The 26,165-nt window shown below is 46.2% G+C and overlaps 1 protein-coding gene across 10 annotated transcripts in view; it reads left to right on the top strand.

Annotated features, from left to right (window-relative positions):
- The first annotated feature begins 3,390 nt into the window (after positions 1 to 3,390).
- RBMS1 (RNA binding motif single stranded interacting protein 1) overlaps positions 3,391 to 26,165 on the top strand; it is a 442,165-nt gene continuing 419,390 nt past the window's right edge. For 3 of the 10 annotated variants that reach the window (XM_056533366.1, XM_056533364.1, XM_056533373.1), the window contains exon 1: positions 3,395 to 3,708. In XM_056533366.1, the coding sequence (XP_056389341.1) occupies positions 3,634 to 3,708 (75 nt within the window). In that variant the 5' untranslated portion in view covers positions 3,395 to 3,633. Of the gene's footprint in view, positions 3,709 to 26,165 lie in introns of all 10 variants that reach the window. The other 7 variants (XM_056533365.1, XM_056533372.1, XM_056533368.1 and 4 more) reach the window with 6 other exon arrangements.

The following is a 26,165-nucleotide window of genomic DNA, read 5'->3' as shown; positions in this document are numbered from 1 at the left end:
ATATGAGTGGAGGCAATTTTTATTCCCAAATCCGAGATCCTCTCCACCCCACGAGGATTTGAGAGGCCCAATGGCAGTAGTTCCGACTTGGAAATATTTATGCGATACCCAGAAAAATCCCCAAATTGTTTAAGATGTGCCAGAATGCCCTGAAGCGAAGTGCCCGGATCATTAATGAAAAGTAAGATGTCATCGGCAAACATGGTCAGTTTAACCTGTCGTCCTCTCAGTTTGATCCCATTGTAGATCGAAGAATGTATGAGGGAGCGCGCCAGGGGTTCTATTGCAAGGTCAAATAAGAGTGGGGAGAGAGGGCATCCTTGGCGCGTGCCCCTATACAACTGGAAAGGTGTAGATAAGATCCCTGGGGAATATACCCTTGCAACCGGGGTTCGGTAAACCCCCGATAAATAGGTACGGAACGCTCCCTGAAGACCAATTTTATCCAATACCATCCCCAACCAGTCCCAACGTACATTGTCGAATGCTTTTTCCGCATCAAGTGTGAGCAATGCTGGTTGGTCTCCTGGCTGAGGGTGGTGATGAAGCCTGTCTAAGACTGCCATAACCGTCCGTAAGTTTATTGTAGCCGACCTGTTCCTGATAAATCCTACCTGGTGAGGGCCTATCAGAGAGGGCATAAAGCGGGAAAGGCGATCGGCTAATATTTTGGAAAGTATCTTTACATCCTGATTTAATAATGATATTGGACGATACGATCCTGGGTCTGAGGGGTCTTTTCCGGGTTTCGGAAGCACTTTTATGTAGGCTAGAGAGGCTTCTCTGGAGAGGTGTCCTGTCGTCATAAAGGTATTAAAGACACCTACTAGCGTTGGTGAAATATGAGTCGACAGGGCCTTGTAAAATTCCCCGGGATAACCATCCGGACCCGGAGCTTTACAGTTGTGTAAATGTTTAATGACTTGATTCACTTCTTCTTCTGTGATCGGGACATTAAGGATTTCCCGTTGATCCTCCGCCAGTGTAGGCATTTCAATATCAGTTAAAAAGCGTTGGCTGGCGGAACAATCCGACGGGGAGTCCTTATACAAATTCTCATAATATTGTGCTAGGATCCTATTTATATGGTGGGGATTCGTATGAGATTGACCCGTGGAATCTTTCAATTGGATTATATGATGGGGAGCATGACCACCCTTGGCCAAGCGAGCCATGAGACGTCCTGCCTTATTACCATAAAGGAAGAGATCTACCTCAAAGTATGATCTTTTTAAACGTTCCTTACGATCGAGCCACGTTTCATACTGGGTTCTAGCATCGTTCCATCTATTTCTAAGTTCTACATTTGGGGATGACACAAAGGCTGAGTACGCCTTTCTGAGATTATCCCTAGCTGTTACATAGTTAGTCAAGGCAGTTCGCTTCAGGGCAGACATGTGGGCTATTAATTTACCTCTCAATACTGCTTTTCCCGTTTCCCAAAACAATAGCGAGTCAGTTTTATGTTCTGAATTTAGGGAATCATATTCTAACCACCATCCCCTCAAGAGTTCTAGAAATGATTCATCTTTGGTTAGCAATGAGGGGAATCTCCATAATATATCCGAGCCTTTTGGGAATGTCGGCTGTAAGGACAAGATTACGGGGGCATGATCAGAGAGTGCCAGTTTCCCAATGTCCACAGTTCGCACACCCATAGACTTTAATGGGATTCCATGGTCCGCATTTTGTCAAATTCAAAGACTTGTCTTTAATTTTGCGAAATTTTGCTGTGAACATGGCCTAAGTATTTTTTTCCTTTAGGCAGAGTTCACACAGCAGAATGTTCCACATAAATCTTCCACACAGACGTTCTGCAGCAGCAAAGTCCCATTGATTTCAATAAGATTCTGCTGCACTGTTCACACAGTGGAATTTCCGCAGCAAATCCTCATCCCACCATCCGCAAAAACTTTGAACATGATCAATGTTTCTGCAGATTCCGCAAGTTAATGCATTGCTGTTTATGAGACAGCGCATTTCCGAGCTGTCCTAGCACTGGAATGTTCTGCCGGCGCTCCGCTGTCTGTGAAATGTCCGCACGGAAATTTTCTGTGCTGACATTTCACCATGTGAACATAGCCTTAGGGTCTATTCACAAGGCAGAATTTGCGCTTACGGAATTCTGCCTCAAAATAAAGCCCATAGACTTCTATGGGATTCCGCACTCCCATTCACACTTCAGAATTCCGCAAGCAGAAATTATGTCGTGTGAATAGGCCCTCCGTGTTTTTTTTTTTCTCATTAAAAGTCTTAATGTGATTCCTTCATCATGTGATTCAAGGATATCTGGGAGTTGTAGGAGGACTCCAGAAAAAATACCAATGTTATACCCACATTCCATTCTTCATGGCATTTTTTTCCTCCTTTAGAAATCTATAAAAAAAAAAAAAAAAAAAAAAGATTTCCTGAAAAAACACAGCATGCTAAGATTTTAAAAAAAAATTGTCATTAAGGGTGCGTTCCCACAGGGCGTATATGCAGCGTATTTGACGCTACGCAAAATTTATGGCAGCAGCGGGAAATACGCTGCGTATTTCCGGCGGCAGCCCTATGTGTGCCGGTGTGACTGTGACACGCGGCCCCGCCTCCAAAACTCACTACACGCATAGGGCTGCCCCCGGAAAGCCCTGTGTGTATAGTGATAAAGGAATATGCAGCGTATTTCCCGCTGCTGCCGTAAATTTTGCGCAGCGTCAAATACGCCCTGTGGGAACGCACCCTTAGCACAAAAACATCACTGAATAGTCCAGAGTAGGAACTAATCCTATGGGGATTAGTTCCTACTCTGGACAGTTCCTGACATGGACTGAGGTGTCAGCAGAGAGCACTGTGGTCAGACAGAAAAGAAATTCAAAAAGTAAAGAACTTTCTCTGCAGTTAACAGCAGCTGATAAGTACTGGAAGGATAGAGATTTTTATCCTTTACAAATCTGTTTGACTTTCTGGCACCAGTTGATTTAAAAAAAAAAAAAAAAACATATATATATTTTCCAGAGGTGTACCCCTTAAAATACCTGAACGTGAGAACACATCCAGGATTGGAAAAGCAGAACGGCTGTCCGGGCATGCTGGGAGTTGTAGTTCTGCCACAGCTGGAGGCACCCTGGTTGGGCGACTCTGTTCTAACCCTTTGGCAAATGACATAGTCAGCTCTGCTACATCTGCATAAGGATGACTTCTAGTAGGTGATAGCATCTCTAGTTGGCATAATAATTATCAGGATGATGGAGCGTGCAGCATCCACACCTCTGGCTTTATAATTAAAGCGGCCACTCCTATTTCCCAGCCCCCAATTATCCCCCCCCCCCCCCCCCCCAGTTGCAAGTCTTTCTGCCCGCTGCCTGTCACTGAACAGAAAGCTGCAGACTTTATTGATTTCCTGGGGTTTTGCTTTGCTGCATGAAATCAAACAGCATTACCTGCCCTCTGGAGAAAGTCCTGAGAGAGCTGCACTCTGCACGCTGGCTGCCAGGGAGGGAGGGGGTCCGCCAGCCCTGCTCCTTGGGTGAGGTTTGTGTTGGCAGAATAGCAGATACCAACCAGCTGCTGCTGCTGCACTAGGACAGCCACACAGAGGAGAACTTGGGATTTGGGATCCGCACTGCACTGCACCTCTATCTTTCCATCTACATGGGAAAAGTGTGGAAACAGCAGATGTACCCTCAGTACACTACCTACTACTACCCCCAGTATCTGCAGGCTAAGGTAGGAATCCGTTGTTACCTGACGTTACCATAAACCTCAGAATAGAGCGGCATTCCAGAAAGATGACATTTGTGCCAGCAGCGATGACTTACTGTACCGCCTGGAAGTGTATTCCTGGAGCCCTTACAAGGGGGGGGGGGGGGGGGGGGGGGGGAGGGAGAGTCTGGTTACGGAGATAGAAAATGCTTTGGCTTGCAATGTTGCAAACATGGGATTTATGTGGTCCCCGGGCAGCGTGTGTCACAGGGCTATTGTCAGGGGGCTTTATGCGGTTGACATTTCAGAGCAAAAGTAACTGACTCATGGATGCTGCTGACGCTACAGACACTCCGTCGCCTGGTTGGAGACCTTCAGCCGCTGCAGAACCTCTTGGACATGGGAGACGTAGCTTGTTACACAGGCTCGTTTGAGGACTCTGTGTGGTGCAGGGCAGATATTGTTACCCTAGGGGCAGATGGCATTAACCCCTTGTATTCGTGATGCCAGGGTGTGGTTTAGCCTATAACCACCCGAAGGTATACTGCTGGATCCTGGGCTAGGCACGGGGCAATAATGACTCCGACGCCAAGTTACGAATAACGGTAGCTTTACTGAGGGTAGACAGATGGTAAAGTCTATACAGTTCAGCCAGGGCCCAAGGAGGTGACCAGTGACACAGAGACATTAAGGGCTTGCTGGGGCTTGTAGTAGAACTGGACAATTGAATGCAGACCATGCTGACTTGACAGATGACAGGGACTGACTTGACTCATAAAGCTGTGACTTTATCTTACTTGAATTGTTGGTGGCTGCAGGACTTGACTTTGAGGTCTCCAACACTCTGGACACACACACTAGGCGACTGCACTGGACCTCAGCAGAAGAGAGAGAAGCTCCACCCAGGGCTTATATGGGGGAGACTAGCAGGGAGCCCATAGGTCACTCTTGGGATCACCTGGTCACTGGTACCTCCTGGGTAACAATCACATGACATATCACATGGTATAACTCTTAAAGCAACATTAAATTTTATAACACTTTACATGGTAAAACATATTTACAATGGGGAAACAAGTGCAGGGGGCCTTGGGGACACTGAAGGAGGCTGCCTGACAGGACAGCAGGAGCACGGGGTAACACCTCCCGTACTGGGCCACCATAAACTCCCCCTCTTAATTAAAGTCGTCCTCGACGCCCAGTCCTGGAGGGCGGAGGACTGAAGTGGCCACTGAGGCCTAGTGACAGTTCCTGGGGTATTTAGGCACAATGTCCTTCTCAGGTCTGGATTACGAAACGAGATAAGGATGAGTCCATGTGGCATGGTGAATGTCCATACATGCTCTTTAAACATATGGGGTTAATTTGACTTTGTAACTGCTTTCTGAAGACACTCAAGACAACAATATACATACCAATATACATAGATTCACGGATTGCGCTGCCGGAGGCTATCTACCTAATACCTTGGCTGCTGGGGCCCCTCGGTTCTCAACTCTTCTCCCCAGAACTCAAAATACGTTTTAACACTATACAACAGTGTTACCTTTACATTTATCAATTCTGTCGCTCTATGGGCATTATCTAGATATCATCTGAACCCTCTGGCCAGTAGAGTACCCTGTACACGTGGACAGGAGAGAAAACATTAGACACATAACTGTATATATGTAGAACTTGTGGACTGGGACGACAAATGATGTTACAGTCCTATCTTAACTTTTTGCTTATGTGTGGACTACTTTTACCATATGTGAACTGACTATGTGAGGTACATAACTTTACATTATGAGTTAATCTTTGTAACTGGTGGAAATTTGCTCTTGTTTCAACCGCTGGGACCTACACAACACCACTTCGGGGGAATCTTGAATTCTTGCGTCTTGGGGAGCCCTTGGAGCCTCTGAAGCTGCAGCTAACTCTTCCTCAATGAATTCAAGAGCGGGTATTGGCTCAGGGCTGGCGGGACTCAGAGTTGCTCTCATCTGCACTGGAGAGGCTGGAGACTGAGTTGGTACTCTAGAGACTGGCGTATAGGCCGGAGCCAATGGTGACAAGACTGGGACTGGTGTGGAGACTACTGTTGATTGAACCAGCCCCGGGGTTGGTCAGACACAGAAGATCGCAAGCTGAGTTGGAGAAAACATAGGGAAATCCATGGATAGGTGGATTCCCTCGCCTGGGACATATTCTCTTACATGTCTGACAGCTGGAGGAGGTGGCACTGGGAGCACTGGTAGATCTTCTTTCAGACACAACTTGATTTGGTTTCGGTGAACAACTTGGGGCTCATACCCAGACTTTTGTACTTCGTGTACAGTTCTGTCTCCCAGATAGAGTCTAACTTGTGGGTCCTTAAAAACATTCGCAGGGAGACTTTATCGCCCAACTGAAGTGGTTTGGCAGAAGCATGACGGTTATAATCCTCCTGTTGCCTATGCTGCGCCTCACCCATCTTCTTGCTGACAATTTCTTTGACCTCTTGAATTCTTTTCTGGTGGTCAGAGACCCACTCCAGGGAGGCTTGCGGAGAGTTGTTGAACTTGGAGCCCAAATGTTCGGTCTTTAGGCAGCTGCCCATGTCGCCCCATCATCAAGTAGAAAGGGGTGTACCCCTTAGAACAATGGACTGTGTTATTATAGATCTCCAATAATTCAGGCAGCAGTCGGGGCAACTCTTCTTATCTTGACAAAGAGGCTGCTTGCAGCATGTGGTTAAAGAATGGGTTGATTCGCTCACAGAGCCCATTCCCCTGGGGGTGATAAGCAGTAGTCTGGAGATTCTTGCAGGCATGGAATTGACACAGCTCTTGGAAGAGTTGGGTCTCGAAGGCCGTACCCCGGTCCATTACACAAGACTCCGGACACCCAAGAGTTTGCACCCAATTGGAGTAGAACATCTGGGCCGCTGTCTTGGCTGTAAGATCTTTGACGGGAACAACCACAACCCATTTAGAGTAGTGATCCACCATGGTGAGAGCATAAGTGTACCCGGACCAGGTAGGAGACAACTTGACATGGTCTAGCACGACTAACTGGTTAAGCCTTTTACTCTGGATGGAATGGAGGGGTGCTCTTGCATCCTTGGCACGTTCTTGTTGACATTACAGACTGTACACTCACTGCACCATTTCTCAATGTCACTCTGCATTCCGATCCAATAGAATCTTCGCCTGACAGTAGCTTCGGTCTTGTGGACTCCAAAGTGTCCCGACTGATCATGGTAAGCGTTGATGACCATCGCCGCGTCTCTTCAGGGAACCAGAATCTGATTAAGTCGATCACTAGAAACCAGATCCAAAGAATTTCGGCGCAACAGCCCTTTGTGCACAAACAGTCGCTTCCTCTGTCACCACAGATGTTTCAGCTCATAATCACACTGGGCCCGGCGAAGACGGGTTGGTACTTTTTTCGCCAGAAGGTAGTCCAAGAGATCCCCCATGACTCGACTTTCATCTTAAAGAGTGTTCCAGGTGTACAGGTCTTCTTTAAACTTTTCGACCTGGGCTCACTGTCCATCAAGGCAGTCACAACCTTCTGGTTCACGAACCATTGATAAAATGGGGGCATCTCCAAGTCCTTCCACACGTCTTCGACAGGTGATTCTTCGCCGGGGGGTCATCCGAGACAGTACATGAGCATTGACATTCGACTTGCCGCTTTTGTACTTGATGGTGAAACTGTAATTGGCTAATCTTGAAGCCCAACATTGTTCGATGGCACCCAACTTGGCAGTGTTCAGGTGGGCCAACGGGTTATTATCCATGTAGACAGTAAATGTTGTGGAAGCCAAGTAGTCTTTGAACTTTTCAATCACAGCCCATACCAGGGCAAGAAGTTCTAACTTGAATGACCTGTAGTTTGCATCGTTCTTCTCTGCTCCTCACAGGTTACGACTGGCATAGGCAATTACTCGTTCTTGTCCTTCTTGGACTTGGGGCAGGACAGCTCCCACCTTCAAAGCTGGCATCAGTATATAGCCGGAACTGCTGACTGTAGTCTGGGTGCGCCAGGATGGCTGGTTCTGCCAGCAGATGTTTAAGAGCTTGGAAAGCTGTCTCTTGCTCTTTGGCCCATTCAACAGGTAGTTTACCATTGTAGTTCTCCTTCACCGTACCCCGTAATAGAGCTGTGAGGGGTTCTGCAATCTGGATGAAGTGGGGAATTAAGTGGCGGTAGTAGCCAGCAAATCCCAGGAACCTCCTGACATCTTTCACCATGCGTGGGGTAGGCCAGTTCTTGACAACTCCCACCTTTTCAGGATTAGGCTGGACTCTCTCGGCGCTGACAACATGACCAAGATAGTGTACCTGAGGTTTGAGCAAGTGACACTTTGATGGCTTGATCTTTAGCCCATGCTTGATCGGGACTTGGAAGACGGAATGACTGAGGTGTTCCTGGTATGACTTGGAATGCACAATGAAATCGTCCAGGTACAATAGGACACTTTGAAAATTTACAGAGCCCAGGCACCTTTCCATCAAATGATGTAATGTAGCAGGGGCATTACATAGCCCAAATGGCATACTTTTAAACTCGAACAGTCCCATGGATGTCACGAAGGCGGTCTTCTCCCAGTCTTTCACGGTCATGGGCACTTGCCAATATCTGCTGGTTAAGTCTAGGGTGGAGAAGTAAGCAGCAGACCCGAGGGCTGTGACTCCTGTGACTCCTCCATCCTTGGCAGAGGATAAGCGTCCTTATGTGTGACATTGTTCAGTTTCCTGTAGTTGACACAGAAGCGGATGGTTCCATCTTTTTTCTTGACCAGGACAAGTGGCACCGCCCAGGGACTCTGACTTTCTTGGATGATGTCTGCCTCTTTCATGTCGGCCAGCATCTTCTTGACAGTCTGATAAATGCCTAGTGCAACCGGGCGGTGCCTTTCCTTGATAGGTGGTCTATCGCTTGAGAGGATTCAGTATTGGATCATGGGCGTATGCCCGAAATCTGTGGGGTGTTTGCTAAAAGCCTCATGGTACCTTTTGGCCACATTGATGACTCCCTTGACTTGGTGCCTTGGGGTAGTGTCGTCTCCAACTTGGAGCTGTGCCCACCAGGGCCCGGGAGGACTCGTACTGGATCCTTCAACTCTTAAAGCAACATTACATTTTATAACACTTTACATGGTAAAACATATTTACAATGGGGAAACAAGTGCAGGGGGCCCTGGGGACACTGAAGGAGGCTGCCTGACAGGACAGCAGGAGCACGGGGCAACACCTCCCATACTCTATCGTGCGCATGTTGACGTGCATTAAAAATGTAAGATTCCGAGTGGTTTTCTGATCAGATCTTAGGGTAGGTTCATACCACATTTGTGTTCCTGTTAGTTGTATCCGTCAACATCCCACCGAAAATAGGGAAAAACTGGTAACGGAGGTAGCGGTCCCATATGATTCTTCTGGCCAATAAGAGTCACGTAGGAGGAGATTTATCAAAACCTGTCCAGAGGAAAAGTTGCTGAGTTGGCCATAGCAACCAATCAGATCGCTTCTTTAATTTCTGAAAAGGCCTCTGAAAAATGAAAAAAGTCAGCATCCCGTTTTCGGCGGGATGTCGGCGATACGACTAATGGTAGAACTAACCTAGAATAAACCTTACCTTAGTTGAATCCGGGAAAGCTGGGTGTCAACCAATGTGGCTGAATTAGTGCATTCTATGGGTTGTAGATTGGCTTTACCATTTGTCTCAGTAGCCCGGGCTTGTTGCTTGTTGGTGGCCTACCTGACATCTTCCACCCTGGGACCCTATGCACTCCTGAATGGCAAAACTAGTTACATGGAAGCAGGTAATGGGGATGCATCATAGTATAACTCGGCAGATTTGCCCTTCCAGTGTCAGGGAAAGTTGGGTAACAATCAATGTGGCTGAATTAGTGTATTCAATGGGTTGCCCCAAGTCGAAGATGGGCTGCAGCATATCCATCTGTAGCCCTGTATTTAAATACCTTAGCCAAGGAAGAGTGGCTTATTGGTGTCCCCCCTAGCATCTACCACCCTGGCACCCTATGTCCTCCGTAATGATAATGGATGTGCATCATGGCATAACTAGAGAGATTTGCCCTTTCAGTATAAGAGAAAGTTGGGTGACAACCTCTTATTTTGTAGCAACATAAAGTGAGCTCTGATCTGTAGAATCCGACCCATACTCTTCCTCTTAAAGTCAATATTCTAGCTTACCATTCACTGGCCCCTGTACACACATTGACATACACACCCTGACCCAGAGGACCCCAAACTGCAGGCCTCCAGATGTTGCAAAACTACAACTCCCAGCATGCTGGGAGTTGTAGTTTTGCAACATCTGGAGGGCCACAGTTTTGAGACCACCACAGTCACGGGCCGGCCTGCATTGTAAGGTCACATCCCATCCTTTAACACAGTGTTTCCCAACCAGGATGCCTCCAGCTGTTGCAAAACTACAACTCCCAGCATGCCCAGACAGCCTTTGGCTGTCTGGGCATGCTGGGAGTTGTAGTTTTGCAACAGCTGGAGGCACCCTGGTTGGGAAACACTGCTTTAACACTTCTTTCAGGAGTGTAGCTATAGGGCACAGATAGCATTGGCAACCAGGCCCTAGTACCTAATGGGGGGTCCCTGTGCAGCCTGAAAAAGCACCAATGGCACATGGCCCCGATGACAGATTCAGCATGAGATCCCAGGATCTCAAAAGTTTTTTTTTTTTTTTTTGCTATTTCGTAAATGATCATTCACAGTCCCCGCTCGGGTCATCATGTCCCAAAAAAAAGTCCATTATTCAGAGAATGATGATTCAAGCTTTCCTGACCTTCAGCGGAGGTAGAATGAGATGGTGCTCAGAACTAAGGAAGATGACCTAACTCTGCGCTCATCATGACTGAAGCTAATAGGGCAGTTTTTCCCAAGCAGGGTGCCTCCAGCTGTTGCCAGTTGTAATCTGACAACAGCTGGAGGCACCGTGCTAGGGAAATATTGCTATAGGGAAATCTTCTATAGATGCTGTATTCTGCGTGTTCATTTACAGTCATATGTGTTTAGGGCCTCCGGACGGCCTCGCCCCGCTGATGCTGCAGGGGCCTCTCTCTCATCCACTCTGCCTTTTGGCTAATGCAGCACCAGGGAGTATTGTTCCGATCATCTGCTTGCTAACAATACAATGACTTCTTTTTACATTGTCTGTGCTAACTCAGAAACATTGTAAGGCTTGTAATATGTATGCTTAAAGAACGGTTTCCCAACCAGGGTGCCTCCAGCTGTTGCAAAACTGCAACTCCCAGACATGACAACTAGTTGCAATGTGAATGCAGCTCTAGACTACGATATAGGTTGTCAGTAATGTATTCACAGTTACTCAACTTTTTAAGTAAACTGCATCTATATGTAAACTGTAAAATCCTATTCACCCATGAACATACCCTATGAGTCAGTGTATCCCAACCACTGTGCATCCTGCTGCCAGAAAACTACATCTCACAGCATGCCCAGACTGCCAAAGACTGACTGCGCTTGCTGGGAGTTGTAGTTTTGCAACAGCTGGAGGCACCCTGGTTGAGAAACAATGCTTAGGCTTTCATCAAGAATATCTCTGTACTTTGCTCTATTCAGCCACCCCCACAGCATGCTGCCCCCACCATGATCACTGTAGGGATGGTATTGAACAGGGGATGGGCAGTGCCTGGTATCCCCCAGACATGATGCTGCCCCCACCATGATCACTGTAGGGATGGTATTGGGCAGGTGATGGGCAGTGCCTGGTTTCCCCCAGACATGATGCTGCCCCCACCATGATCACTGTAGGGATGGTATTGGGCAGGGGATGGGCAGTGCCTGGTATCCCCCAGACAGGATGCTGCCCCCACCATGATCACTGTAGGGATGGTATTGGGCAGGTGATGGGCAGTGCCTGGTTTCCCCCAGATATGATGCTGCCCCCACCATGATCACCGTAGGGATGGTATTGAGCAGGTGATGGGCAGTGCCTGGTTTCCTCCAGACATGATGCTGCCACCACCATGATCACTGTAGGGATGGTATTGGGCAGGGGATGGGCAGTGCCTAGTTACCTCCAGACATGATGCTGCCCCCACCATGATCACTGTAGGGATGGTATTGGGCAGGTGATGGGCAGTGCCTGGTATCCCCCAGACATGATGCTGCCCCACCATGATCACTGTAGGGATGGTATTGGGCAGGTGATGGGCAGTGCCTGGTATCCCCCAGACATGATGCTGCCCCACCATGATCACTGTAGGGATGGTATTGGGCAGGTGATGGGCAGTGCCTGGTTTCCCCCAGACATGATGCTGCCCCCACCATGATCACTGTAGGGATGGTATTGGGCAGGTGATGGGCAGTGCCTGGTTTCCTCCAGACATGATGTTGCCCCCACCATGATCACTGTAGGGATGGTATTGGGCAGGTGATGGGCAGTACCTGGTTTCCCCCAGACATGATGCTGCCCCCACCATGATCACTGTAGGGATGTAATTGGGCAGGTGATGGGCAGTGCCTGGTTTCCCCCAGACATTATGCTGCCTCCACCATGATCACTGTAGAGATGGTATTGGGCAGGGGATGGGCAGTGCCTGGTTTCCTCCATACATGATACTGCCCCCACCATGATCAGTGTAGGGATGGTATTGGGCAGGTGATGGGCAGTACCTTGTTTCCTCCAGACATGATGCTGCCCCCACCATGATCACTGTAGGGATGGTATTGGGCAGGGGATGGGCAGTGCCAGGTTTCCTCCATACATGATACTGCCCCCACCATGATCACTGTAGGGATGGTATTGGGCAGGTGATGGGCAGTACCTGGTTTCCCCCAGACATGATGCTGCCCCCACCATGATCACTGTAGGAAGGTATTGGGCAGGTGATGGGTAGTGCCTGGTATCCCCCAGACATGATGCTACCCCCCCTATAATCACTGTAGGGATGGTATTGGGCAGGTGATGGGCAGTGCCTGGTTTCCCCCAGACATGATGCTGCCCCCACCATGATCAATGTAGGGATGGAATTGGGCAGGTGATGGGCAGTGCCTAGTTACCTCCAGACATGATGCTGCCCCCACCATGATCACTGTAGGCATGGTATTGGGCAGGTGATGGGCAGTGCCTGGTTTCCTCCAGACATGATACTGCTCCCACCATGATCACTGTAGGGATGGTATTGGGCAGGTGATGGGCAGTGCCTGGTTTCCTCCAGACATGATGCTGCCCCACCATGATCACTGTAGGGATGGTATTGGGCAGGTGATGGGCAGTGCCTGGTTCCCTCCAGACATGATGCTGCCCCCACCATGATCACTGTAGGGATGGTATTGGGCTGGTGATGGGCAGTACCTGGTTTCCTCCTGACATGATGCTGCCCCCACCATGATCACTGTAGGGATGTTATTGGGCAGGTGATGGGCAGTGCCTGGTTTCCTCCATACATGATGCTGCCCTCACCATGATCACTGTAGGGATGTTATTGGGCAGGTGATGGGCAGTGCCTGGTTTCCTCCATACATGATGCTGCCCTCACCATGATCACTGTAGGGATGTTATTGGGCAGGTGATGGGCAGTGCCTGGTTTCCTCCATACATGATACTGCCCCCACCATGATCACTGTAGGGATGGTATTGGGCAGGTGATGGGCAATACCTGGTTTTCCCCAGACATGATGCTGCCCCCACCATGATCACTGTAGGAAGGTATTGGGCAGGTGATGGGTAGTGCCTGGTATCCCCCAGACATGATGCTACCCCCACTATAATCACTGTAGGGATGGTATTGGGCAGGTGATGGGCAGTGCCTGGTTTCCCCCAGACATGATGCTGCCCCCACCATGATCAATGTAGGGATGGAATTGGGCAGGTGATGGGCAGTGCCTAGTTACCTCCAGACATGATGCTGCCCCCACCATGATCACTGTAGGCATGGTATTGGGCAGGTGATGGGCAGTGCCTGGTTTCCTCCAGACATGATACTGCTCCCACCATGATCACTGTAGGGATGGTATTGGGCAGGTGATGGGCAGTGCCTGGTTTCCTCCAGACATGATGCTGCCCCACCATGATCACTGTAGGGATGGTATTGGGCAGGTGATGGGCAGTGCCTGGTATCCCCCAGACATGATGCTGCCCCCACCATGATCACTGTAGGGATGTAATTGGGCAGGTGATGGGCAGTGCCTGGTTCCCTCCAGACATGATGCTGCCCCACCATGATCACTGTAGGGATGGTATTGGGCTGGTGATGGGCAGTACCTGGTTTCCTCCTGACATGATGCTGCCCCCACCATGATCACTGTAGGGATGTTATTGGGCAGGTGATGGGCAGTGCCTGGTTTCCTCCATACATGATACTGCCCTCACCATGATCACTGTAGGGATGGTATTGAGCAGGTGATGGGCAGTAGTGTTGCTCGCGAATATTCGCAATTCGAATTTTATTCGCGAATATCGCATATTCGCGAATATTCGCGAATATAGCGCTATATATTCGTAATTACGAATATTCGTTTTTTTATTTTTATTTTTATTTTTTTCACAGTACACATCACAGTGATCCTCCCTCTCTGCTTCCAGCTTGTGTGGTGTAAAGAAGGCTCTAATACTACTGTGTGAGACCGGTGTGCGAATTTCCGCATATGCGAAAGTTGCATATGCTAATTTTCGCATATGCGAATTTCACTTATGCTAATTTCGCATATGTTAATTTTCGCACTCGCGAATATTCGCATATGCGAAAATAAAACGAGGATGTTACGAATATGCGAATATTCGCGAATATGACGAATATTCGTCCATATATTCGCGAATATTCGCGAATTCGAATATGGCCTATGCCGCTCAACACTAATGGGCAGTGCCAGGTTTCTTCCGAACATGACAAATGGTATGAAGACCAGAACATTTTATTTTGGATTCTTTAGACCAGAGAATCTTGTTTATCACCGTCTGAGGGTCCTTAAGAGGCTTTTTTGCTTACTCCGGGCAGCTTTCGTGTGCCTTTTACTGAAGAGAGACTTCTTTCTTGCCACCGTACCATAAAGCCCAGATTGGTGGAGGCTGCAGTAATGGTTGAACTTCTGGAAGATTCTCCCATCTGCACACAGGATCTTTGGAGCAAAGTGACCATTTGGGATTTTGGCCAACTATCTGTTCAGATCTGTGCCTCCATACAATCCTGTCTCTGAGCTTTACTGGCTGAGGCCATAAAGGGGTACTCTGATGGAAATATATATATATTTTTTTTTAAATCAACTGGTGTCAGAAAGTTAAACAGATTTGTAAATTACTTCTATTTAAAAATCTTAATCTTTCCGGTACTTATCAGCTGCTGTATATGCCAGAGGAAGTTGTGTTGTACTTTTTAGTCTGACCACAGTGCTCTCTGCTGACACCTCTGTTTGTGTCAGGAGCTGTTCAGAGCAGGAGAGGTTTTCTATGGGGATTTGCTCCTGCTCTGGACAGTTCCTGACTTGGACAGAGGTGTCAGCAGAGAGCACTGTGGTCAGACTGGAAAGAACTACACAACTTCCTGTGGAGCATACAGAAGCTGATAAGAAGTAAGAAAGTTTTAATAGAAGTAATTTACAAATCTGTTTAACGTTCTGGCACCAGTTGATTTAAAAAAAAATCCACTGGAATACCCCTTTAAATGAGGTTTCCAGACCTGTGTGAAGTTGGCACCCCATGTTCGCAAAAGCTGAATATGAATGCACCATTCGTTTGTGCTGCGTTTGTGCTGGTTTGTGCCGCAGAAATTAGCGTTTGTGCCGGTTCGGTTCCTGAGATATTGTGTGTTAGATTTTTATGAAGCCCCGCCCACTTTCCACCCCATGAAGTCAAAATTTCAAAACAAATACACCATTCATTTGTGCTGCGTTTGTGCTGGTTTGTGCTGCAAAAATGAGCGTTTGCGCCGCTTTGGTTTCTGAGATCAGAGAAGTTAATTTAGCATTATGGGATTAACGTAGCAATATATGATTTATTATGATATACACACAGTTATTACTACATATTACTACAGAGGTGGAAATGTCTGTATGTGTGTCTGTATGATGTCATAGGAATGTCATAGAGATGTCATAGAGATGTCATAGGGATGTCATAGAGATGTCATAGGGATGTCATAGGGATGTCATAGTGTCAGAGATGTCATAGAGATGTCATAGAGACGTCATAGGGATGTCATAGAGATGTCATAGAGATGTCATAGAGATGTCATAGGGATGTCATAGGGATGTCATAGGGATGTCATAGAGATGTCATAGAGATGTCATAGGGATGTCATAGTGTCAGAGATGTCATAGAGATGTCATAGAGACGTCATAGAGATGTCATAGAGATGTCATAGAGATGTCATAGAGATGGCATAGGGATGTCATAGGGATGTCATAGGGATGTCATAGTGTCAGAGATGTCATAGAGATGTCATAGAGACGTCATAGGGATGTCATAGAGATGTCATAGAGATGTCATAGGGATGTCATAGGGATGTCATAGGGATGTCATAGAGATGTCATAGAGATGTCATAGAGATGTCATAGGGACGTCATAGGGATGTCATAGAGATGTCATAGAGATGTCATAGAGACGTCATAGAGATGTCATAGAGATGTCATAGAGATGTCATAGGGATGTCATAGGGATGTCATAGAGATGTCATAGGGATGTCATAGTGTCAGAGATGTCATAGATATGTCATAGAGACGTCATAGGGATGTCATAGGGATGTCATAGAGATGTCATAGAGATGTCATAGAGATGTCATAGGGATGTCATAGTGTCAGAGATGTCATAGAGATGTCATAGAGACGTCATAGGGATGTCATAGGGATGTCATAGAGATGTCATAGAGATGCCATAGGGATGTCATAGTGTCAGAGATGTCATAGAGATGTCATAGAGACGTCATAGGAATGTCATAGAGATGTCATAGGGAGGTCATAGGGAGGTCACAGGGAGGTCATAGTGTCAGAGATGTCATAGAGATGTCATAGAGACTTCATAGGGATGTCATAGGGACGTCTTAGAGACGTCATAGGGACGTCATAGGGACGTCATAGGGACGTCATAGGGACGAGCATTCTGTAATTGCTAATGTCCACTCTGTGTACATTTTATTATACACAATGGAGGTAATTGACTGAGCAGCATTAGTTGACACTCTCAGCTGTTGAATGGGGGTGAAAGACCGTAGAATCAGGAGTTTGTCCGGCGCAGAAAGGAACCGTCAGGGAGCAGGATAAAATCAAGGGATTTATCAAATGCAACGCGTTTCGCTGCGCATGTGCAGCTTCTTCAGGCATCATGCTGCGCATGCCTGAAGAAGCTGTGCATGCGCAGCGAAACGCCTTGCATTTAATAAATACCTTGATTTTATCCTGCTCCCTGATGGTTCCTTTCTGCGCCGGACAAACTCCTGATTCTACCCCCGTTCAACAGCTGATAGTGTCAACTAATGCTGCTCAGCCAATTACCTCCATTGTGTATAATAAAATGTACACATTATGTGGACATTAGCAATTACAGAATGCTCGTCCCTATGACATCTCTATGACGTCCCTATGACGTCTCTATGACATCCCTATGACGTCCCTATGACATCCCTATGACATCCCTATGACGTCTCTATGACATCCCTATGACGTCCCTATGACATCCCTATGACATCCCTATGACGTCTCTATGACATCCCTATGACATCCCTATGACGTCTCTATGACATCCCTATGACATCCCTATGACGTCCCTATGACGTCCCTATGACATCCCTATGACATCCCTATGACCTCCCTATGACATCTCTATGACATCTCTGACACTATGACCTCCCTATGACGTGTCTATGACATCCCTATGACGTCTCTATGACGTCCCTATGACATCCCTATGACGTCCCTATGACGTCCCTATGACGTCCCTATGACGTCCCTAAGACATCTCTATGACATCCCTATGACATCTCTATGACATCTCTATGACATTCCTATGACATCATACAGACGCACAAACAGACATTTCCACCTCTGTAGTAATATGTAGTAATAACTGTGTGTATATCTTAATAAATCATATATTGCTACGTTAATCCCATAATGCTAAATTAACTTCTCTGATCTCAGAAACCAAAGTGGCGCAAACGCTCATTTTTGCCGCACAAACCAGCACAAATGCAGCACAAACAAATGGTGTATTTTTTTGGGAATTTTGACTTCATGGGGTGGAAAGTGGGCGGGGCTTCATAAAAATCTAACACGCAATATCTCTGGAACCGAACCGGCACAAGCGCTCATTTTTGCGGCACAAACGCAGCACTAACGAATGGTGTATTTGTTTTTACATTTTGACAACATGGGGTGGAAAGTGGGCGGGGTTCCCACATATGGCGCGCACAATATCTCGGAAACCAAAGCAGCACAAACGTTCATTTTTGCAGCACAAACCAGCACAAACGCAGCACAAACAAATTGTATATTTGTTTTTGAATTTTGACTTCATGGAGTGGAAAGTGGGCGGGGTTTCAGAAAAACAAGTGCACAATATCTCGGAAACCAAACTGGTGCAAACGTTCATTTTTGCAGCACAAACCAGCACAAACGCAGCACAAACAAATTGTATATTTGTTTTTGAATTTTGACTTCATGGGGTGGAAAGTGGGCGGGGTTTCAGAAAAACAAGTGCACAATATCTCGGAAACCAAACTGGCGCAAACGTTCATTTTTGCAGCACAAACCAGCACAAACGCAGCACAAACAAACGGTGTATTTGTTTTTTAATTTTGACTTCATGGGGGGAAAGTAGGCGGGGCTTCATAAAAATCTAACGCGCAATATCTCAGGAACCGAACCGGCACAAACGCTCATTTCTGCGGCACAAACCAGCACAAACGCAGCAATAACGAATGGTGTATTTGTTTTTGAAATTTAACAACATGGGGTGGAAAGTGGGCGGGGTTTCAGCAAATCAAGCGCACAATATCTGGGAAACCAAAGTGGCGCAAACATTCATTTTTGCAGCACTAACCAGCACAAACGCAGCACAAACAAATGGTGTATTTGTTTTTTCATTTTTACTTCATGGGGTGGAAAGTGGGCGGGGCTTCATAAAAATCTAACACACAATAACTCAGGAACTGAACCGGCACAAACGCTCATTTCTGCGGCACAAACCAGCACAAACGCAGCACTAACGAATGGTGCATTCATATTCAGCTTTTGCAAACATGGGGTGCCAACTTCACACAGGTGGTTTCCAGGACTTAAATATTACAATGTTTGTATGTGAGGGTCCAACTTGGTTTTGGCTATATGGTTTTGGCTATATCTGGAACTGAGGCTAGGCCCCATTCACTGGGAAGCTGGACCCCCACTGATCAAATATAGGAAGACCCTTAAAGGGGTACTCCGGTGGAAAACTTTTTTTTAATCAACTGGTGCCAGAAAGTTAAACAGATTTGTAAATTACTTCTATTAAAAAAATCTTAATCCTTCCAGTACTTATTAGCTGCTGAATACTACAGAGGACATTATTTTCTTTTTGGAACTCAGAGCTCTCTGCTGAATCACGAGCACAGTGCTCTCTGCTGACATCTCTGTCCATTTTAGGAACTGTCCAGAATAGGAGAAAATCCCCATAGCAAACATATGCTGCAGTTCCAAAAATGTCAGCAGAGAGCACTGTGCTCGTGATGTCAGCAAAGAGCACTGTGTTCCAAAAAGAAAAGAATTTCCTCTGTAGTATTCAGCAGCTAATAAGTACTGGAAGGATTAAGATCTTTTAATAGAAGTAATTCACAAATCTGTTTAACTTTCTGGCACCAGTTGATTTAAAAAATAAATAAAAAAAAAAGTTTTTCCACCGGAGTACCCCTTTAACAACTAATCCTCCATCTATTCATTCGTGTTCGTGAAGGCTAGCATGGAGACTGAGTATGCTCCATAAAAAAAAACTCTAACCCATTCGCGATGCGCAGACCCTCTTTCCGGTCCAGTCCAGCGGAATCAAATTTTCATGAGGATCTTATGAAGGTCGGAACTAAGTGGACAGTTTTAATATTTAAAATGGGTAAAAAATATTTCATTATTTATTGATAAAGAATTGAATGCTAAGAGGATAGAGTGAGGCTGACTTGTGGCCACATCCTCATACCTGGGAGCAAAATTCGGAGGAAAAAAAAAGCTCCTTGGTGTATACCCTTAGACAACATTGGTGAGCATTAATAGGGGGAGATTTATCAAAACCTGTCCAGAGGAAAGGTTGGCCAGTTGCCCATAGCAACCAATCAGATCACTTCTTTCATTTTTAACAAGGCCTCTGCAAAATGAAAGAAGCGATCTGATTGGTTGCTATGGGCAACTGGACAACTTTTCCTCTGCACAGGTTTTGATAAATCTCCCCCTATGGGTGCCAGATTTCAGTGGTTTGCATAATGCTTAGGCTATGTTCACATGGTGGAATGTCTGTGCGTAATTCCTAAGGAATATGACATTGCACTGCAGCAGAGTCCCATTGTTTTCAATGGGATACTGTTGCACTGTTCACACGATGGAATTTCCGTGGCAGAAACATCCGATTCTGGCGTCCGCAAAAAGAACAGTCTTTTTTTTTTTTCTTTTGAATCTCGCTCAGAAAGGCATAGTCGCATAGTTCATGGGTGGTCCGTATTTCATGCAACGATTATTTGAATGGGTCTAAGTTTGTACTTCTGGATAATTGTCCCATATAAATTATTTTACTACACACAATAGCTCAGTGCTATAAGCCAGTGTTTTCCAACCAAGGTGCCTCCAGCTGTTGCAAAACTACAACTCCCACCATGCTGAGGGGTTGTAGTTTTGAAACAGCTGGAGGCACACTGGTTAGGAAACACTGTCTTAGAGCATGCAATCTCACAGACACAGAACAAGTGAGAAACCTAAAGCTGCATCCCCCTTCTCTCCTCACTTACTTCTATCTACTGTAGTACTCGGAAGGCTGTCCGTGCATGATGGGAATTGAAGTTTTGAAACAGCTGGAGGCACACTGGTTAGGAAACACTGTCTTAGAGCATGCAATCTCACAGACACAGAACAAGTGAGAAACCTGAAGCTGCATCCCCCTTCTCTCATTTACTTCTATCTACTGTAGTTCTCTGAAAGCTGTCTGGCCATGCTAAGGGTTGTAGTTTCTGAAACAGCTGGAGGAACCCTGGTTAGGAAACACTGTCTTACAGCATGCAATGTCACAAACACACAAGTGAGAAACCTGAAGCTGCATCCCCCTCCTCTCCTCACTTACTTCTATCTATTGCAGTACTTCCAAGACTGTCCAGGCATGCTGGGGGTTGTAGTTTTGCAACAGCTGGAGGCACACTGGTTAGGAAACACCATCTTAAAGCATGCAATCTCACAGACACAGTACAAGCAGGGTCGGCGTTAGGGCGGGGCAAACCAGGCAATTGTGTAGGGCCCCCATCCCCCAGGGGGCCCCCTGCCGGCTGCTCACCATAGGCATGCGCACAGGGTGTGCCGGGTGTGCCTGGGCACACCCTAATCAAGCCGAGGGGGGGATCCGCGGCCACCACTGAGCAGCCCACAGGGGACCCCCGTCACTTTCTGGACATCCCTGTGTCCCAAAAGATCTTTTCGGGACACAAGGATGTCTCTTACCTTTTTGTGGCCCCCTGATGTCCTGTGCGTGCGCCCATAGCAACGAAGGAGTGGAGCATAGAGGAGGACGGGCACCGGCCGCATGGTAAGTCACCAGCACCAGCTGGCAGCATGTCATCTTCGGTGTTCCGACAACCGCTCCTCTGGTCCCGGACCTACTGCTATGGTCTATAGGCCACAACAGTAGATCGTGACCCTGGACCGGAGGAGCGGTGGTCGGAGCACTGAAGTGGGGCAGTACACAGACATACAGCCTTCAGCCATACACTGTATGTGGCTGAAGGCTGTATGACTGTGGGGGAACTATACCGCACCTAATGTGGGGAACTATACTGCACCTAATGTGGGGGAACTATACTGCACCTAATGTGGGGGAACTATACTGCACCTAATGTGGGGAAACTATACTGCACCTAATATGGGGAAACTATACTGCACCTAATGTGGGGAAACTATACTGCACCTAATGTGGGGAAACTATACTGCACCTAATGTGGGGGAACTATACTGCACCTAATGTGGGGGAACTATACTGCACCTAATGTGGGGGAACTATACTGCACCTAATGTGGGGGAACTATACTGCACCTAATGTGGGGGAACTATACTGCACTTAATGTGGGGAACTATACTGCACCTAATGTGGGGAACTATACTGCACCTAATGTGGGGAACTATACTGCACCTAATGTGGGGAACTATACTGCCCCTAATGTGGGGAACTATACTGCCCCTAATGTGGGGAAACTATACTGCACCGAATGTGGGGAACTATACTGCACCTAATGTGGAGAACTATACTGCACCTAATGTGGAGAACTATCCTGCACCTAATGTGGGGGAACTATACTGCACCTAATGTGGGGGAACTATACTGCACCTAATGTGGGGAAACTAAACTGCACCTAATGTGGGGAAACTATACTGCACCTAATGTGGGGAAACTATACTGCACCTAATGTGGGGGAACTATACTGCACCTAATGTGGGGGAACTATACTGCACCTAATGTGGGGGAACTATACTGCACCTAATGTGGAGAAACTATACTGCACCTAATGTGGGGGAACTATACTGCACTTAATGTGGGGAACTATACTGCACCTAATGTGGGGAACTATACTGCACCTAATGTGGGGAACTATACTGCACCTAATGTGGGGAACTATACTGCCCCTAATGTGGGGAACTATACTGCCCCTAATGTGGGGAAACTATACTGCACCGAATGTGGGGAACTATACTGCACCTAATGTGGAGAACTATACTGCACCTAATGTGGAGAACTATACTGCACCTAATGTGGGGGAACTATACTGCACCTAATGTGGGGGAACTATATTGCACCTAATGTGGGGGAACTATATTGCACCTAATGTGGGGAAACTATACTGCACCTAATGTGGGGGAACTATACTGCACCTAATGTGAGGGAACTGTACTGCACCTAATGTGGGGGAACTGTACTGCACCAAATGTGGGGGGAACTGTACTGCACCTAATGTGGGGGAACTACACTGCCAACCTAATGTGGGGGAACTGTACTGCACCTAATGTGGGGGAACTATACAGTCAACCTAATGTGGGGGAACTGTACTGCACCTAATGTGGGGGAACTGTACTGCACCTAATGTGGGGGGAACTGTACTGCACCAAATGTGGGGGGAACTGTACTGCACCTAATGTGGGGGGAACTGTACTGCACCTAATGTGGGGGGAACTGTACTGCACCTAATGTGGGGGAACTGTACTGCACCTAATGTGGGGGGAACTGTACTGCACCTAATGTGGGGGAACTGTACTGCACCTAATGTGGGGGAACTGTACTGCACCTATTGTGGGGAAACTACACTGCGAACCTAATGTGGGGGAACTATACAAAAATATAAAATTGTACTATTCTGATCCCTATAACTCTTTTATTTTTCTGTATATGGGGATATATGAGGGTAATTTTTGGCGCTTTGATTTGTAGTTTTTATGGGTACATTTTTGTTTTGATAGGACTTTTTGAATAGCTTTTTAGATATTTTTATGGTATTTGAAGTGACTAAAAATGTGCAAATCTGGTTAGTGCACTACTACGACTTTTGGGGCTCCTCTTTTGATTTTGCCTAGGGCCACGCTAAGCCTAAAACCGGCCCTGAGTACAAGTGAGAAACCTTAAGCTGTATCCCCCTTCTCTCCCCTCCTCACTTACCTCTATGTACTGTAGTACTCAGAAGATTTCCCGGGGATGCTGGGAATTGTAGTTTTGCAACAGCTGGAGGCACCCTGGTTGGGAAACACTGTGATAAATGTACACGCTCCTGCCTGTAGCACAGACAGTAGCATCTCAATTAGCAGAATACAAGTAAGCGATGTTGTTATATTTGCCTGCCCACCTGTTCTCCTGGTTACATGCCAACCATGTATGGCAACTATAGGGAGGAAGAGGTTAAAATGCCAAGGAGCAATCCAGGAGTCTCTATCACACAGGACAATTACTACTATGTGGTCACAGTGTAATGGTATTATTTGGACATTGTGTGATACTCCTGTATTTCATAAAACATGTTGATGAAAATAGGCTGCAAAACCCCTAAGGGACTAAGCCATTTTTGGCCTTGATAACCATGAGAATTTCGTTTTTGCTGACTCTCATTTTATACGGATCTGAGGCATTGTGTTTTGGCAGGATAAGTCATATATTTTTTTGGAATCACTTTGGGTAATTTTGTGGCTGATTAAACAAAGTCAATACCTAACAAACTGTTATTTGTATCTATTTGTGTCAAAGTATACGTTTTTTTTATTGTTTTATTTGAAGGGGTTCTCCACCATAAAGTGATTTTAGTACGTACCTGGCAGACATAAATGGACATGCTTAGGAAGGATCTGTGCTTGTCTTGGGGCTAAATGGCTATGTTGTGAGATTACCATAACACTGGGGCGAGCTTTTTGTGAACTGATATTTCCTGGTTGACTTTTCTTTTTTTGACTACAAATCCCACAATTCCATTTTCCTCCCTCCCACACATCAGCCACCCCACCCATTGAAACAAAAGACCTGTGGTTTTCAATCGGGGTGCCTACAGCTGTTGCATTAGTTGTAGATTGATCACTCCACCCATTGAAGCAGACAGGCTCCCTGTCATCAGCTGACTAGTGATGTCAGGTCTCAGCCGCAGGGCAAGCTGGGAAAAATCTGAGACAACAGTCATTTTGTATGCTGGTAAAAATAAATATTGGGGTGAAAATCACAGAAGAATTGTGAGAAAACCATCACACACAGGTACAGACACTATATTATGTACTACACTAACTTTACAGCCCCTGTAGCATAGTCAAATAAAAAAAAATCCTGGAATACCCCTTTAAGTATTTCAACATGTTTAACCCTCTTAGGACAATTATTCATTTTAGCTATTTTTTTGTTTTACCCAGCTTTTCCAGTGAGGTTGCAGCACCTGCTGAATTTTTTATCTGTCTTCTCCTTTGCCTTTGGAATTATTCAGACTGATTCCCTAGCTGTCCCAATAAAGATAGATAGATATGGAGAGATATATCAAATCCTTTGGAGAGAAAAAGTTGACCAATTGCCCTTAGTAACCAATCAGATTGTGAGTCCTTTTGAAAAATTACAGAAGCAATCTGATTGGTTGCTATGGGCAACTTGTCAACTTTGCATCTGCACAGGCTTTGAGATATATATATATATATATATATATATATATATATATATATATGTATATATATATATATATATATATAAAGGAGGTGGTGTTGTAGGCTATAGGGGCTGGTCAGAGGTGATGACATCACTCAGGGGGTGGGCTAGAGCTCAGAGAAAAGATGAAGCCACACCTCCTGAGACAGTGGATGATGTGTTGTCTCAGGAGGAACTGCAGAGGCAAAACAATATTGACAATGAGAGGACTACACAACTTCCTATCAGGAATATTTTCAGCAAAAACATGCTAAATCGAGCACAATCTGTGATAACACTATATTAGTAAGTTGTCTATCTTAGGGTAATAGTCTTATTTGAATACAATTTTCTCATACTGTAATACCTCTTTAACATTGAAGAGATTGCAGTCAGTGCTTGCACAAGTTCTGCATTGCTTTCAGACATCTGATCTAATATTTATAGTCTATCCTAAGAATGGGTTATCAATTTTTGAAGACTGAATAACCCAATGTCCTTTCCTTATGACTATATAATAGCACATTACTGCCTGTATGTAAAATGCACAGGCATCTGTTAGGACATACCTAAGGTACATCCCAGTAGATGTAATCCATTACGTAGTGCACCCTGGCAAATGCATTGTCAGCGTTAACAAGGAGAAAAGGAGCCCCCCCCCCTTGGTATTTACCACGATCGGCAGGGGATCAGAGTTTTCTCAGATCCCTGCCATTAGTGCTGAAGTGTGGCTGTCAAAACTGTCCTCCGGTGGGTGACAGCATGGTCCACTCTTCTGTGCCCTTCACGATCACCATCACGGTCATCAGTCATACAGGAGAGGGACCCTTCCCTTTTAATTGGTTGGGGTCTGGGAGTACATACGCCCACCATGATGAGTCTAAGGAGCCCATTCTAAAATGCAGCTTTGTGTTGTTCCTATGTTCTTTCTCCTGGAAATGCATGAAAAAATTTTTTGGGTATATTTTTGGGTATATGGTACTGCCAGCACTGATTGGACTGTGTCAGAGACACCTCCAACTGGGAACAACCGGTTGTTAATTTAGTCCTACATTTCCTGAAGGAATAACACAGAGAAAATGCCTCAAGTTCTCTCATATCCCACACCAAAAAAAAATCGTGTTACTCAGTACCTAATCCTGATCATGTGCATATAATTTATGTGTCTA

This window comes from Hyla sarda, chromosome 8 (assembly GCF_029499605.1).
Source record: "Hyla sarda isolate aHylSar1 chromosome 8, aHylSar1.hap1, whole genome shotgun sequence".
NCBI lineage: Eukaryota > Metazoa > Chordata > Amphibia > Anura > Hylidae > Hyla > Hyla sarda.
This window is presented reverse-complemented; position numbering and strand designations above follow the sequence as displayed.